We start from the raw sequence: 14,485 nt of genomic DNA on the forward strand, positions 1-14,485 counted from the left end.
TATAATGCAATTTTATTTTGATTAAAGAAAAAGTATGCAAGTTTTCTTCATGAGAGAAAGGCTAAGATTGCATCAAATCAGCAAGTGCTTCCAGCGCTAATCTCAAAGCGGCGTGGAAAGAGATAAGGAGAATAGTAAAGGATCTTTTGCTGTTAAATTAGGGACGTCGGATGCGGCGTGATCGTTTCATCTCATCGTCTACCCATTTAAATGGCCGGTGGTTGGAAACAGATGGCTCCCCGTCCTTCCCCCTTCTCAGCCAACCCGATTCACCAAACCCTATAAACTCTCCTCCTCTTCTTCCTCTTCCCGGAGGATCGGAGCAGGAGAAGGAGACGGTAAGACGTCGACCGAAGCCTCGTTGTGTACGGTCTCGGTCTTCGTTGCACCGCGGAAGAAGAAGGAGAAGGAGAAGAAGAAGAAGAAGAAGAAGAAGAACAAGAAGAGGGAGTGGGAGGAGGCGATGGGCGCGATAAAGGCCGCCGCCGGGGACGCCCTGATCACGTTCCTGTGGATGTTCTGCGTCTCCACCGTGGGAGTCGCCACCTCGCTCATTACTTCCGCTCTTCAGATCCAGGGCGTCGCCTTCTCGGTCTTCGTCACCACCACCCTCATCTTCGCCCTCGTGTTCGTCTTCGACATCGCCTGCAACGCCATTGGCGGCGCAAGCTTCAACGCCGCTGGAACCGCCGGGTTCTACGCCGCAGGATTGGGCTCCGACAACCTCATCTCCCTGGCCGTCCGCTTCCCCGCCCAGGTAACGTTGATCTGTGGATCCGATCTTGCTTAGAAAACGATCGATCGGTCGTGGATTGTTGGCTGTATTGTTCCTCGTCGCAGGCGGCGGGGGCGGTGGGTGGTGTCTTGGCCATCATGGAAGTGATGCCTCTACAGTACAAGCACATGCTGACTGGGCCTTCGTTGAAGGTGGATCTGCACACGGGGGCCATCGCGGAGGGGGTTCTGACCTTCGTCATCAACGTGGCCGTGCTCTGGATCATCGTCCGGGGTCCTCGCAGCCCGATCGTGAAGACATGGCTGGTCGCCTTCTGCACTGTCTCCTTAATTATGGTAGGCACTGCTTACACCGGACCGTCCATGAATCCTGCAAATGTGAGTTATCCCCGTCTTCCTTTCTTTTCCAATTCTATTTCCTCTCGACGTCCTCATTACAAAATGCTGCCTTCTCTTCTCTCATCGAACCCGCTCTAGATTATTGCTTGGGGATAGTGAAATCTACTTGAAACACAAGTTTTGATGGTATTGGAAGAATATCCTTTTCCAAGTAGTTTGGATATACATCACCATGATTTGAACATCAAGCCGCCTCAAGAAAAAGAGGGATCTCCTACAGAATCTCTTGTAAATTTCCCAAATTTTATTGAGAATGCGTTGAAGTAGTTTTAATAATGAAAATTTAGTTGCTCGAAAATACCCAACCACAGTACAAATGAGAGAGCCTCTCTTTTGTAAAGTAGCCTCTTTGGATCATTTTGGTAAAGTCAACCTTTTCTGGCGAAGAATGATTCCTATACTTAAAAAGGTAGGTAAACATAAAATTAATGCGATCTTTATTTATACGTTTTAAATTTACGACAGTTAATATAAGCTTCTATTCTATTTCTTCGCACCTTATAATTGACTTTTTATTTTATATCCGATATGTCTCATTAATCTTCTTGTCCCTTGTGTCTTCTTACCTTGGGTAATTAAATCATGATGATTTTGATTGACTACATGTCTGAGGTCAAAGAGTTGTTTGGTGCTTGCGAACCTGTATTTGTCACCAAATCGTAATGATTTTATTTATAATTTAGAAGTTCCAACCAAAATAATCATGGCCACATAATTGGTTGCAACAAAAAGAAGTGGATGCATCTTTGGTTCAGCTTAGGCCTATGGTTTATTTCTTTTTTATCATTATTATCTTGTAATTCTGAGAAATAGATCTAGAGTCCTAGTTTGAGTAATATAGATTGGATATGGAGTCATATATGAATATATATTTGTGATCCTATGGAATAAAAAGTTTTCATGTCATTTTTTATCTGCATAGTCTGAGTCCAGTCTTGGTTAGGATTAAAGTCTTGATAAGGTCCATTAATTAATGGAGTATCAGTTGAAGATGAGAGAAATGAATGAAGTTTTTTGTAAAGTCCTTTTTCCTCTTTTAAAGTCTTTTTCATGAAATGTTGTTCCTTGTCTTTTCCCTTTCTTCTTTATGCTTTCTTTCATCTTTAGACTTCTTTTTCTTCTTCACCTCTTTTCCAACCTCTTATATATCACACCACTCCAAAACAACAGCCCTAAGGCTGAAACCATTGTCGGACACTTCCTACAGTCTTTGCAAACAGAGAGATTTTAACCTTAGCACTGATAACAGAAAGGAAGCCACCTTAAGATGCCACCAAAACTTACCTTTAACATTATGTATACGTCACACTTGTGTTCTTGTTAGTTTTATATTTAAGTTCTTGCTACTTTATTGTTTTGCGTTTATAATAAACAACCTGCTGCTTACTGATCAGTAGGAAAACTGATCTAAATATGGAGCCAAGTCTTGTTACATCTTCCCAGATCATCTTTGGGGATGATAAGAATATAGGAGAGTGAACCAATCCACATTCAAGCTTATGCAATCTCACACCCTTAGAGTTCAACACATGTTGTTTCTATTGATACTAGGCAAAGGTTATTGATGAATAAGTGGAGAGCAAAGAAAATGGGCTTAGATGCTAAATGAAATGTCAGCCAAGACGGTCAACAGCTGTTGCTGCTGGATGTCGTATTGATGTTACAAACATTTATGAGTATCATTTAACCACATTAGCTTCGCTATTATGATTTCAGTAAATGACATTTTTGTTCCATGATGTTCTTCACTTGCTGATGTAGGCAATCATGCATATAATAGATACTGGGTTCACAGGTTTTTCTCTAATGTCAAACTATCTATGATTCTTTCTTCCTCTCTGTTGTGGTTATAAAGATAGTCTATTTCATGTTAAATTTAAGGTGGTTAACACTTTTGTGTAAACGTTTTGAAACTTTATAGAATTTTGGTTAGCATACTGACTCAAAAACCATAAACTAGTAGTCGGGTGTTTGGTGTCATGTATGAGAATTATTGTGCCATAAAAAGTTTACTTAATACTGCTTCGTGGCTTACCATTTATCAGCTGTCTATCCATCATCTGTTTTGACATTACATTATTATAATTGAGGAGGTTTGGTGACTCATGAACTCCTCCTAATTTACAGGCATTTGGCTGGGCATATATCAGCAATCGCCATAATACATGGGAGCAATTTTATGTCTACTGGATAGCCCCTTTCATTGGTGCTATTTTTGCTGGTTGGTTTTTCAAGATTATCTTCCCTCGACGTGCAGAAAAGCCTAAAAAAGCATGAGGTTATCAGGTTCAGTTTGAAAATTTTTATCTTGAGAGGCTTCAGAATGTAATAAGTTTGTAAAACAATACATTTGCTGGCAAAACTCAAGTAACCATTTGTCTCTATCCAGTTGCTCTGCCTTGCTGCTTTAGAAGGATACATAGGCCGGTAAAACTGTAGGCATGCAAGTTTTATTTTCTCTTTTGCTTCTGGGCCTTATTTGCAGCGAAGAAGTATTTACTAGTTATGACTGCTTGATGGTGGGGTTGAAACTTGGAGCATGCTACTTGGGTAATAGGTATTGCGGCTGCTGAGAACCAGTTTCTGTTGGCCAAGCATGCCTTAAGCTAACTTAACTACTTGCTGAATTCTAATTTTTCATCAGGAAATTGTATGCATCATTTGACATGGGATGTCTTCTGTATTGAATTATAGGAGATGCCACAGTACAAGCTTAATTGATTGCTTGCCAAATTATGTTAGGCATGTGAAAAACATTTCTTGGCTACATATTTGGATCATCTGCTGAAGTTTCTGTACCAATTATTGAAATCTAGAGATTCTACTGTTGACAAATAGGAAAACTTATCCTACTTACCTTAAATTGATGGCTGGAAAGTACTCTGTTTTGATGGCATATGGATTGGATTAGTGTTACCTAATTCACGCTGTTGTTGCTAGTTAGTACAAATGAATTCATCCATAGTTATTAGAAACTAATCAGAAAGCATGTTTAATGAAATTTTTTTTTAAAATTATATGATACTTTTAAATTATGTGTAGTAAAAAATTAAAATATTAAAATTAATAACCATATGCAAATGAAAATAAACCATTGTTAGCATAGAATATGATAAAAATATTAATACAACAATAACAAAATTGTAACATCTCAATTATTTGAGGTTAGCTATCTGAATTTTTTATAGTAATAAGTTAATATAATAAACACAAACTTTTATTCATATTGAATAATACATGACAATATCTAAAATGAATTGTTCATTGATATTAAAAAAAAAAGTTTATTATGTTATAATAGGAGATGCATATGAATATTTGGGAGACAAAAATGGATACATTTTTAGTCATTAAAATGCTAGTATTCTACCTTAAGGAATAATTTCTGTATCGCATTTTGAATTTACAAAATTGCGTTTATTTTGGTGACCATATGGAGAGAATGGTTTACTTCGAAAATAAAAAGTTGGACTTTGAACTTTCCTATTGGGAAAACTCTTAGTACCTCAGTCCAATGATTTAGCTTCCTGCAGGAATGGAAGAGTCAATTGAAACCAAAAAAAAGAAAGAAAAAAGGCATTTAATTGATATGAAGGTTTTCTCTTACATTATTACTAATTTTAAGATTGACATAAATATTATCTTAAGCAAATAATAAAAAGATTTCAATTAAAGGTGTTTAAATAATCGGTTTTATTTAACCAATAAGTTAATGCAAGTTATAAAAAAATCGATCAACAAAATTGATTCATTCTAGTTTTTTTTTTTTGACATAATCAATATCATAAGTGAATCTAATCGATCAATAGTCTGATTTATTTTTTTGATTCGATCACTCGGTTAAATTTGGTTTTGATAATTATTTATCACACATGCAATGTGGTTATGTCAGAGAAGCAATAACACTAAATTTCTCTACCTCTGACAGCTACTTATCCACTGCAATGCCCTTACAATCATACTCTCATTATAGATTTGATTGAATCAATATATAGTCTTATTCTTGCAAGACAGAGATTAATTATGTGATCACTCAGATATCAAAGAATCAATCTTATCCTTTTTATAAAGATTTACACTCTATAATTCTCTCTCACATATCTTCGGTGCATAAGTTTAATCAATGTTTAAGGTGTAAAATATATCACAGAAATATATTGTGATGTTTCACTTTAAAGATTTGTTATAAATTCTCTTCAAAGTTGTTAACTTTTTATCATGAAATACAAAAAAAGGATCATAAGTTGTAATAATCATGCTGCAAATGCATGCTAAAGATTATTTTCTCTATTACTTAGCTAGCCCAATTTAGCTATTGAATTGAAAATATTAGAATTTTAAATCGATCTAACTTTACCATTAATCAAAATTTACTCTTTGATGCATTTGCAATGATCATTGGCCCAGATTATTTTTGTCTAAATATTGACATCAAAAAGCACCTCTAAATCTTAGCCGTTTCAAGTTTCAAGTAGCTATCTAAAATATCAACAAGTCCTTTAAGTACTAACAAAAAAAAAAAGCTACTCCTTACGTTCAATTTTTTTCTATACTATTATACATTATTATTATTATTATTATTGTTTACATCTTACAAGTTCTCTAATTATTAACAAAAATCTAAAATCAAGTTTTTCTAAATCATTATAATAATTTTTATATTCTTATATATATTTTATTTATTTATTTATTGAAAAATCTGATCCGGCTCAACGGTGGGCCGAGGCACCGCCCGGTCCGGTCTGACTTCGGTCTAATTCCACTCCGCTCTTCTCTCTGACAATCCAATCTCTATAAATGGAAGGAGGAGGAACGCGAGGTGGAGGTCGATGAGGCCATACGTTGTGTGAGGCGGCCTTATCGACTCACTCTCCCCTTCCCTTCTTATCTCCTCCTCTCCCTCCTCCTTGCGGAGCCGCGCTTCGCTTCTCACCCTAAGCGACTCGAGGCGAACGAAGCCGGCGACCATGGCCGCCGCCGCTACCACCACCATCGGCGTGTCTTCTCTGGTCCGGACTCCCTCCTTGGATATCTCCACCAGGAGGGTCCTCCTCTACGGCTTCGACAAGCCCCGCTCCTCCAGCAGCCTGCTCAAGGTCTGCGGTGCCGCTCGCAGGCTGTTCGTCCCCTCCGCTGTCGCGTCCCCCAATTCCGTCCTGAGTGAGGAGGCGTTCAAGGGGTTCCGTGGCCTCTCCAAGTCGCCTCTCGAGGAAGGCGAAGAAGAGGAGTACGGCTCGGATGCGTATAACTCCGAGGAGGAGGAAGAGGGGTCCTCCTCCGCCGCTGCCGGCCAGGACAAGGATGAGCTCGCCATCACCAACTTGGACTTGCCGCAGCAGCTCGTCAGTTCCCTCGAGAAGCGAGGGATTACTCACCTTTTCCCGATTCAGGTGCGGCAAAAGTTGACGTCTTGCTTTCTTCCATAAGCTCTTAACTCATTATCTCTAGACGGGTGGTTTTGATTGCATAATGTTATAGCTCTTTGTCATCCTTAAGCTCCTACTTGATGGGCTAATCTTCCTCTTCTCTTGATGGATAATTTCGGTAGCTTAATAATTGCGAGTAGTGTTTCCCGGTGAGTCAGGCATTGCCTGACTTTGTGCTCTCTCAAAACAGCTTGGCTACGGTCATATCTTGGCAGCTCATAGCTGTATATTGTTCGTTTGTCCACCTTTCGACCCTTTCAACCTTCAAGTTTCTGCAAGTAGTGGTTCAAGTTTTGGTTTTAGATCTAATTTTCCATCTCGCTTTCTCATTGTCAGTTGCCTTCGTTGATGCTTCAGAGTTTCATTCATAAATAAAATTAGGTTGATAGGTTCTCGGTCGCCCAACTGTTCAATAGAAGACAAATGATTCCACTTGACAATGTTCTTATATTCCCAATCAAATAGCTAAACTCCTGCTAAGTTCGATTGCTTTTGTTTTCGTAGAACTGTATGTTTGTCTCTCAACTTTCCAGTAGATGACAAATGATTCTACTCGACAATCTTGGTGTATTCCTAATGCAATACCTTAACCTCCTGCTAAGTTCAATTGCTTTTGCTTTCATAAAGTTGTATGCTTTACAACTGAGAAATGGCACACAGTTTTGCTTTTTTGATGCCTGCTTCTTTTAGCTGCAGCAATTGTTTTTTTTTTTTTGGCAGCTCTCTAATCAAGTTAACTGCTTTTTTGTCTTCCTCTCTTTGCGTTAACTGCTTTCATAGCTTGGTTAGTCGATCCTGCATTATTTGTAAATCAGACAGTTTTTTGACATGCATAACTGTTGTCTTTCGCCAGAGGGCTGTGTTACTTCCTGCTCTTGAAGGTCGAGACATTATTGCACGGGCTAAGACGGGTACTGGAAAGACATTGGCATTTGGAATTCCCATTATCAAACGGCTTAGCGAGGGTGATGAGGGGCGGAGGAAGTCAAGGTTCTCAAAATTTTACTATCATCTGTCTTTGTATTTTTGAGTCACTTTCACTATGTATTTACTGTTCCTTTGCACTGCTTCGTGTAGGCAGTTAGGCCGTCTTCCTCGGGCCCTGGTTCTTGCACCTACCAGGGAGTTGGCAAGGCAAGTGGAGAAGGAAATTAAAGAGTCTGCACCTTATCTTAGCACGGTCTGTGTCTACGGAGGAGTTTCTTATAACATTCAAAAAAATGCACTTTCTCGTGGTGTTGATGTGGTTGTGGGAACTCCTGGTCGAATAATTGACCTCGTTAATGATAATAGCCTTCGGCTTGGTGAGGTTCAGTTTTTGGTTCTTGACGAAGCTGACCAGATGCTTGCTGTTGGATTTGAAGAAGATGTGGAAGTAATACTGGAAAAGCTACCGTCAGAACGCCAAAATATGTTGTTTTCTGCAACAATGCCTGGTTGGGTTAAGAAATTGGCCAGGAGAAACCTAAATGACCCTCTGACAATTGACTTGGTATGTCAATTGCTAATTTTTATTCAACTTGGTTCCTTTATGAATGAAATTGGTAATTTCTGATTTTCTTGAATCCTCACATGCATAAAGAAAAAGATGGGCATAATCAAATTAAATATACTTGAGAATATTTATAATTAATTTTGAATTGTTTCATAAATTTGATAGATTTCCTTTTCATTGCAAAGACCAACATGAAGTTGATGACAATGACCATGGTATTTGTGTGATAATAGTTAATTGAAGATGATTATAATACTTTTCTTACTTGGCAATTGATTTGGATACAAGAAACTACATCAATTCTCAAAAGAGATTGACCTTGGTGGCTTTGTTTGTACTTAACTATTCTTGACCCTTCACATTGTTGTTCGAAACATCATTTGGCCGAGTTATTCATTCAACTATATGCTTCTAAAAGCAAGCTTGCAAATTATGTTAGTGGCCTACTTGGCGATAAGTGAAATCAGGGATTTGGTTTCATTGGCATGTCTTGTGCTAGCATTGTTGGCATGTTTCAGCATGGGCTTAGCGCTGATCGATGCAAGCCATGTGGTTGTATGTGCCATGTATCATGGAATGGAATGACCAGTATGTGAATTCCTTGAGTGAAACTGTACTTTGACATAGTCTAGACATAATTGTAATTATCTGCTGATAGCATAAGATTAGACTACTGAAGCTTTTTAAAGGTTGTATGTTTCACATTTATTGATGTTAAACCATCAATCAATGAAGAATTAATAGCCATAAATCAATGTAAAATTAATTATCCCATCATCTTTATCAATGCCATATGTGCACTGCTTTTATCTTTATGTTCCCTTCAATGCACTGCTGTAGTTAGATTGAAGTTCTTGATTTATGCATGCACAGACTAGTTATGTATGTTTCTGATGTGATGTTGCACTATGATTATGCTTCATGCTATTGATGTTATAATGTTTGTTTTTGATCTAGGTTGGTGACCAAGATGAGAAGCTAGCCGAAGGAATTAAACTATATGCAATACCAACTACTGCAACTTCAAAGCGAACAATCCTTAGTGACCTAGTTACGGTATGGCTGAAATCTTTGCTTTGGAGAGATTGGTTATTTTCCACTCAGTTCTTCCATTCTTCTTCTTGGTTCCAAAGGTGCTTTTTTTGTACATCACTGGTTGCTACCTTGATACTCAAAATGTATACCACAGTACAAACTTTGGGGACATCTTCAGTATATTCTTTGATACGTAGTTCACTCTGATGCTGATTGCCTACATTGTATTCATTTGCACTATATGCTGATTGTGGAATAATATTTTCATTAACACATCTCCTTCTATCTGAAAATGAGCTAAGTGATACTCGTTCTGCATGTGTATTCATCAAAAACATAAATTGCAAATTACGATTGAAGTCCCTTTCACAAATGCCATATATAAATAGTGGAATTAATTACCAATACAATATCCTACAAGTACCTGTATACTGCTGGTGTGGGGATGTACACATGTGACTTAAGTTGACCCCGGTCTAGTCTGTCTGTTTATTTTTTGATAAATTGTTCAAAAGTTGGTCTACTTCTGCCAGCTATTATGGCTGAAGTCTTGTTTTGATATTTATCTGCCAAAAAAATGCACTTCCTTTTTGTAATGATACCCTTGTATTTGTTTGAAGTGTATGAACATTTTTTTCCCACAGGTATATGCAAAGGGTGGGAAGGCCATTGTTTTCACTCAGACAAAGCGGGATGCTGATGAAGTATCAATGGCCTTAACTAACAGTATAGCATCTGAGGCACTACATGGAGATATATCTCAACATCAGCGAGAAAGAACTTTAAATGGCTTTCGTCAAGGGAAATTCACTGTGCTTGTTGCAACTGACGTTGCTGCTCGTGGACTTGACATACCAAACGTTGATCTGGTAGAGTTGTTATAATTTCTCCTAATTTAGATCACTTTTGGCTATTATTAACGTATGATGATAATGTTGGCTTTCAAAGCTAATCTCCTTATTTATGTTCTTGTAAAATCCATGATTTGTTAACATTCTTCAGCAAGTTTTGTCAGCTTAGCTCTTTTAGAATGTCGTCACATGCTTTACATATTTTTGGCTCCCTTTTTTGGTAGATTATCCATTATGAACTGCCAAATGATCCAGAGACATTTGTTCATCGTTCTGGTCGTACTGGACGTGCTGGAAAAGAAGGCTCTGCTATCTTGATGTTTACTAGCAGCCAGAGGAGAACAGTTAAATCCCTTGAACGGGACGTAGGATGCAGGTTTGAGTTTATAAGCCCGCCGCAGATGCAAGAGATACTGGAATCATCAGCGGAGCAAGTTGTTGCGACTCTGCAGGGTGTTCATCCAGAGTCCATAGAGTACTTCCTTCCAACCGCTCAAAGATTGACTGATGAACAAGGAACACAAGCTCTTGCTGCTGCTTTGGCACATTTAAGTGGATTTTCTCGACCGCCTTCATCTCGTTCTCTCATCAATCATGAACAGGTCAAAAATGTGGATTCTCATTTTATACATTCAGATTGCAGTTTCTGTATGTTAATCAAATGTTACAGAATATATGACTCTTAGTCATAGTCAAAGAGAGCCATATCAAACTTCTAGCTTTTTTTTTGTTTTTTAACTCCTAAATATAATTAAGATTTAAGCCTTATGACTGCTCTACTTTCATTTTCCAGTTGATTAAACAATTCTGGGCAAATGTTGTCCTATATAAGTTGAACTGGCCAGCATAATTGCATATAAGTTTCTGTTAGTATGCTTCTTGAACATATTTTGATTTTCAGTTTTCTGCCATGTGTAGGGATGGGTGACATTGCAATTGACACGTGAACCAGGATACTCAAGAGGGTTCTTTTCTGCTAGATCTGTTACTGGGTTTCTTTCCGATGTTGTTCCTGCTGCTGCTGATGAAGTGGGCAAAATATATTTGATCGCAGATGAAAGGGTTCGTATTCTATGAGGCCATTTGCATGGCTTAATCTTTCTAATCTATTTCTGATTGTTGCCGGTCCTTTGTCTTTAGTGTTTCTGACTCAAATGCTCAAGCAGTAATTGAAACCTCGACAGAATTCATTCTATCATTTGAGATTTCTTTTCCACATGGACTTTGTGTTATGCATTCTGTTTGCTCTTTAAACCATTTGTATGTTGTTTCTTGGTCATATATAATATATTTCGTGTTAAAAACAAGTTTTTGGTCAAAGTTTCTTCCTAACAGTTGGCTCTTATCTCTCTGTTACACTTTTTGAGTGTTGATGAGGTTTAAGACGTTGAAATTCAATCTTGAACTATATTTTAGTGCCACTTCTTTTTTTTCCTTTTCAAGCTACATGGATTTCAGACTATTGGTGCGAATGACTTCTTTCTTGTATAATTTCAAATGGAATCATGTGCTGCAGAAGGGATAATTGGGAGTACAGAACTTCCTGGACTGTATGTATATTAGAGATATTTTTTTCATAAATTTGGCTATAACATGCCCTTTAGGTTCTGCTTGCAATTAATTTAAAATTGACACCTGGAACTTAATGGCATCAGATTATGTTTCAATAAGAATGACAAAAGCTGGGATTGTTAAATACATCAATTATATCATTGAAGGGACTCATTGGGAATGGTTTTGTTAAATATAGGTAATTGCTTGACATCAAATTGAATAAAAATACGTGTTTAGAAGATAATGACATTAGAGAATGAGAAAATATATGTGAAGAAGTGAAGGGAATGGTTGTGTTAAATATAGGTAATTGCTTGACATCAAATTGAATAAAAATACGTGTTTAGAAGATAACCACATTAGAGAATGAGAAAATATATGTGAAGAAGTGAACTTTCAATTAGTGTATGACAATCTTGAAACTAATTTATGTCTCTTTTTACTCAAGGTCTGTAATACATTGGTTGTACTAGTATGCATTAAGATTCTTTGAGATTGTATACTGTTAAACAGACCAGTTCTAAGATGTTTCAGGTACTATATTTTTTATTCCAACATCTGCATAATCACTGATATTGCTGATGATTTCAGATTCAAGGTGCTGTCTTTGATTTGCCTGAAGACATTGCAAAAGAATTACTAAATAAGCAATTACCACCAGGAAATTCTATATCCAAGATCACCAAGGTGGTTCTCTAGCTCATTCTTTCAATTGCTTTTCTATACTTCATATTCAACTTCTAGTTATCCATGTAGATAAAACATTTTAGTCAGTATAAAATCTGCTTTTACATGCATGCCAAGTTTTCAGAATTTTAATGTTCTAAAACAACTAAAAGGCCTATGAATATTTGGATATTGGATTACCCTTGGTTTCATATGGATTATATATCTGCTTGATGGCTTGGTTTCATATGGATTCTGGTTACTGTATTTATGAATATTGAGAAATGTGATATGTTCCTAATTTTTTGCCAATACGAACTGGTAAATATTTGATTTTTATATTCTTTTTATTTCAAGTGTAAAAAACCTAGTCAGTGATATATCTAATATGCTCTTGGCATTTCAGGTTGTAGAGATTAATGATTTAATTAACACATTTTATTAAGATGAACATGTAACTATTTTGCCTGTTTTTGCTGTTGTACTTTTTTAGCTTCCTACGCTACAAGATGATGGTCCTTCTACCGACAATTATGGCCGGTTTTCAAACCGAGAGCGGGGATACAGAGGTGGTTCTTCTCGGGATCGAAATCAGAGGGGTTTTAGAAGTTGGGGTGCACGGGACTCTAACAGTGATGATGGCTTCCGACGTGGAGGCCGGGTCTCTAGAACTGACAACAGCTGGTCTAGATCACCAAGAGGGAGTGAGGATGACTGGCTAATCGGTGGTAGAAGATCAAGTCGTTCATCCTCATATGGCAATCGGGACAGGTACTGTTGATGCATTGTAGAGAACTGCAAAATTTGTTAACAGAGTGATGTTCTTTTTTGACAATATTGTTCATAATTTGGTCTGAGCCAGTTCATTCAGTTTTCTGACATATACACTGTAGATTGCTTTGCCTAACTGTTTTCTTCAAATTTAATTCTTCTCATGTCAGTGCCTTTGAGTTAAACATTTGTACATGCTAAATTTCCTTGACTGGTATATACTAACTTCTTGTTACAAATGTTGGTAAACATTCACTAGACATGTACTTTCAGTGTCATACCAAACTAGGTGGATTATTCTTCATAGGATTTCTGCAATTGTTATGAATTCTCCTTTCAATTGTTATGAAATCTCACCCTTGTTGAACCTGTAGAACTATTATAACTGGTTTTCAACAAGTAACAATAATTGAGTATCATGTTAAGTTACTGGAACTATATTTTTATTTATTTTTACCAGTGAACTGTTTTCTACATTTTTTCATAAAGTTTCTCTGGAAAAATCATCGAGCAACCATATACAAGTCACATAATATTCACTTTGGACTTGGCAAATATCAACCTAGAATTGTATCATTGAACCACCAGAATAGTGTTTGCTTAGTACACTTGGACTCATAAACTGAAACATGTAGATCTGGTAAGACGACGCAAGATGGTTCATGCTTTCGGAGTTGCCTCTGCCTTTTGGATGCCAAAGCATATAGAGACATTCTATGAATTTACTCCCTTTCATGGTCACTGTTATTTGTGTAATCTTCTAAAGTTCATTTTATGATGTCGACAGAGGCTTTGGAGGCACGTGCTTTAATTGTGGCAGGTCTGGCCATCGTGCATCAGAATGCCCAAACAAATAATCACTTGGACGACGGACATTCCTGCTTGGATTCATGGATATGCTCCAATTCTGATGTGATAAAGAGTGAATGATGACAGCATGGAAGTGAATCTGCTTGCACCATTGCTCCATCACATTTGCAGTCTGCACCATGCAAAGATGTGGGGATGATGGTGAACCAGTGATTTATAGGAGGTTTCACTGGGTTACTACTAATGTGAAGTTCCTGAAGAGGATTTATCCAGGGAGCTTTGCAAGCTTAGATCAGTTTCATAGTCTTTTTCCTCCCCAAAGCATGATTTGAGGAGCTTCAAGATATGATTTCCTTGTGTTCTCAGCTGAAGGTATTAATCACTTGAAACAATTGTGTTAGCGCCAAGGAGTGTGCGCACCGTGATACATGCTCTGGTTAATGAATCTATATATTTCGTAACTACATTATTGTAAGAGATGAATAGGTCTTCCTAGCTTTGTTTGCACTCACAGCTTAATCACTTGTTGAGATGCACTTGGATTGAAACAAGTTTTCACAGGTTTGTTTACCCTAATCTGAGTGTTTATTATTGCTGATTCATATTGGATTATAGCTGATTTTAACGATATTCGATTCCATGACTTTCTATCAACAGTTATTATTGCTGATTAATATTCAACAGTTATGATGTTTACAGTTAAGATTCCTAATCTGTGTCATTCATATTGGATTATATCTGAT

The 14,485-nt window shown here is 37.4% G+C and overlaps 2 protein-coding genes across 2 annotated transcripts; both read left to right on the forward strand.

Moving 5' to 3' along the window:
• The first annotated feature begins 229 nt into the window (after positions 1–229).
• Positions 230–3,518, forward strand: LOC135605283 (aquaporin SIP1-2-like). The gene is made up of 3 exons (XM_065095193.1): positions 230–757; positions 841–1,113; positions 3,262–3,518. Exons 1-3 carry the CDS (start codon positions 464–466, stop codon positions 3,409–3,411), a joined length of 717 nt encoding a protein of 238 aa, XP_064951265.1. The 5' UTR covers positions 230–463; the 3' UTR covers positions 3,412–3,518.
• Positions 3,519–5,958: 2,440 nt separating this feature from the next.
• Positions 5,959–14,318, forward strand: LOC135605284 (DEAD-box ATP-dependent RNA helicase 3, chloroplastic-like). The gene is made up of 10 exons (XM_065095194.1): positions 5,959–6,524; positions 7,414–7,550; positions 7,638–8,052; positions 9,013–9,111; positions 9,735–9,959; positions 10,166–10,543; positions 10,860–11,003; positions 12,087–12,182; positions 12,655–12,932; positions 13,720–14,318. Exons 1-10 carry the CDS (start codon positions 6,102–6,104, stop codon positions 13,787–13,789), a joined length of 2,265 nt encoding a protein of 754 aa, XP_064951266.1. The 5' UTR covers positions 5,959–6,101; the 3' UTR covers positions 13,790–14,318.
• Positions 14,319–14,485: the final 167 nt, after the last annotated feature.

The sequence above is a fragment of the Musa acuminata genome, chromosome BXJ2-2, assembly GCF_036884655.1.
Source record: "Musa acuminata AAA Group cultivar baxijiao chromosome BXJ2-2, Cavendish_Baxijiao_AAA, whole genome shotgun sequence".
Lineage (NCBI taxonomy): Eukaryota > Viridiplantae > Streptophyta > Magnoliopsida > Zingiberales > Musaceae > Musa > Musa acuminata.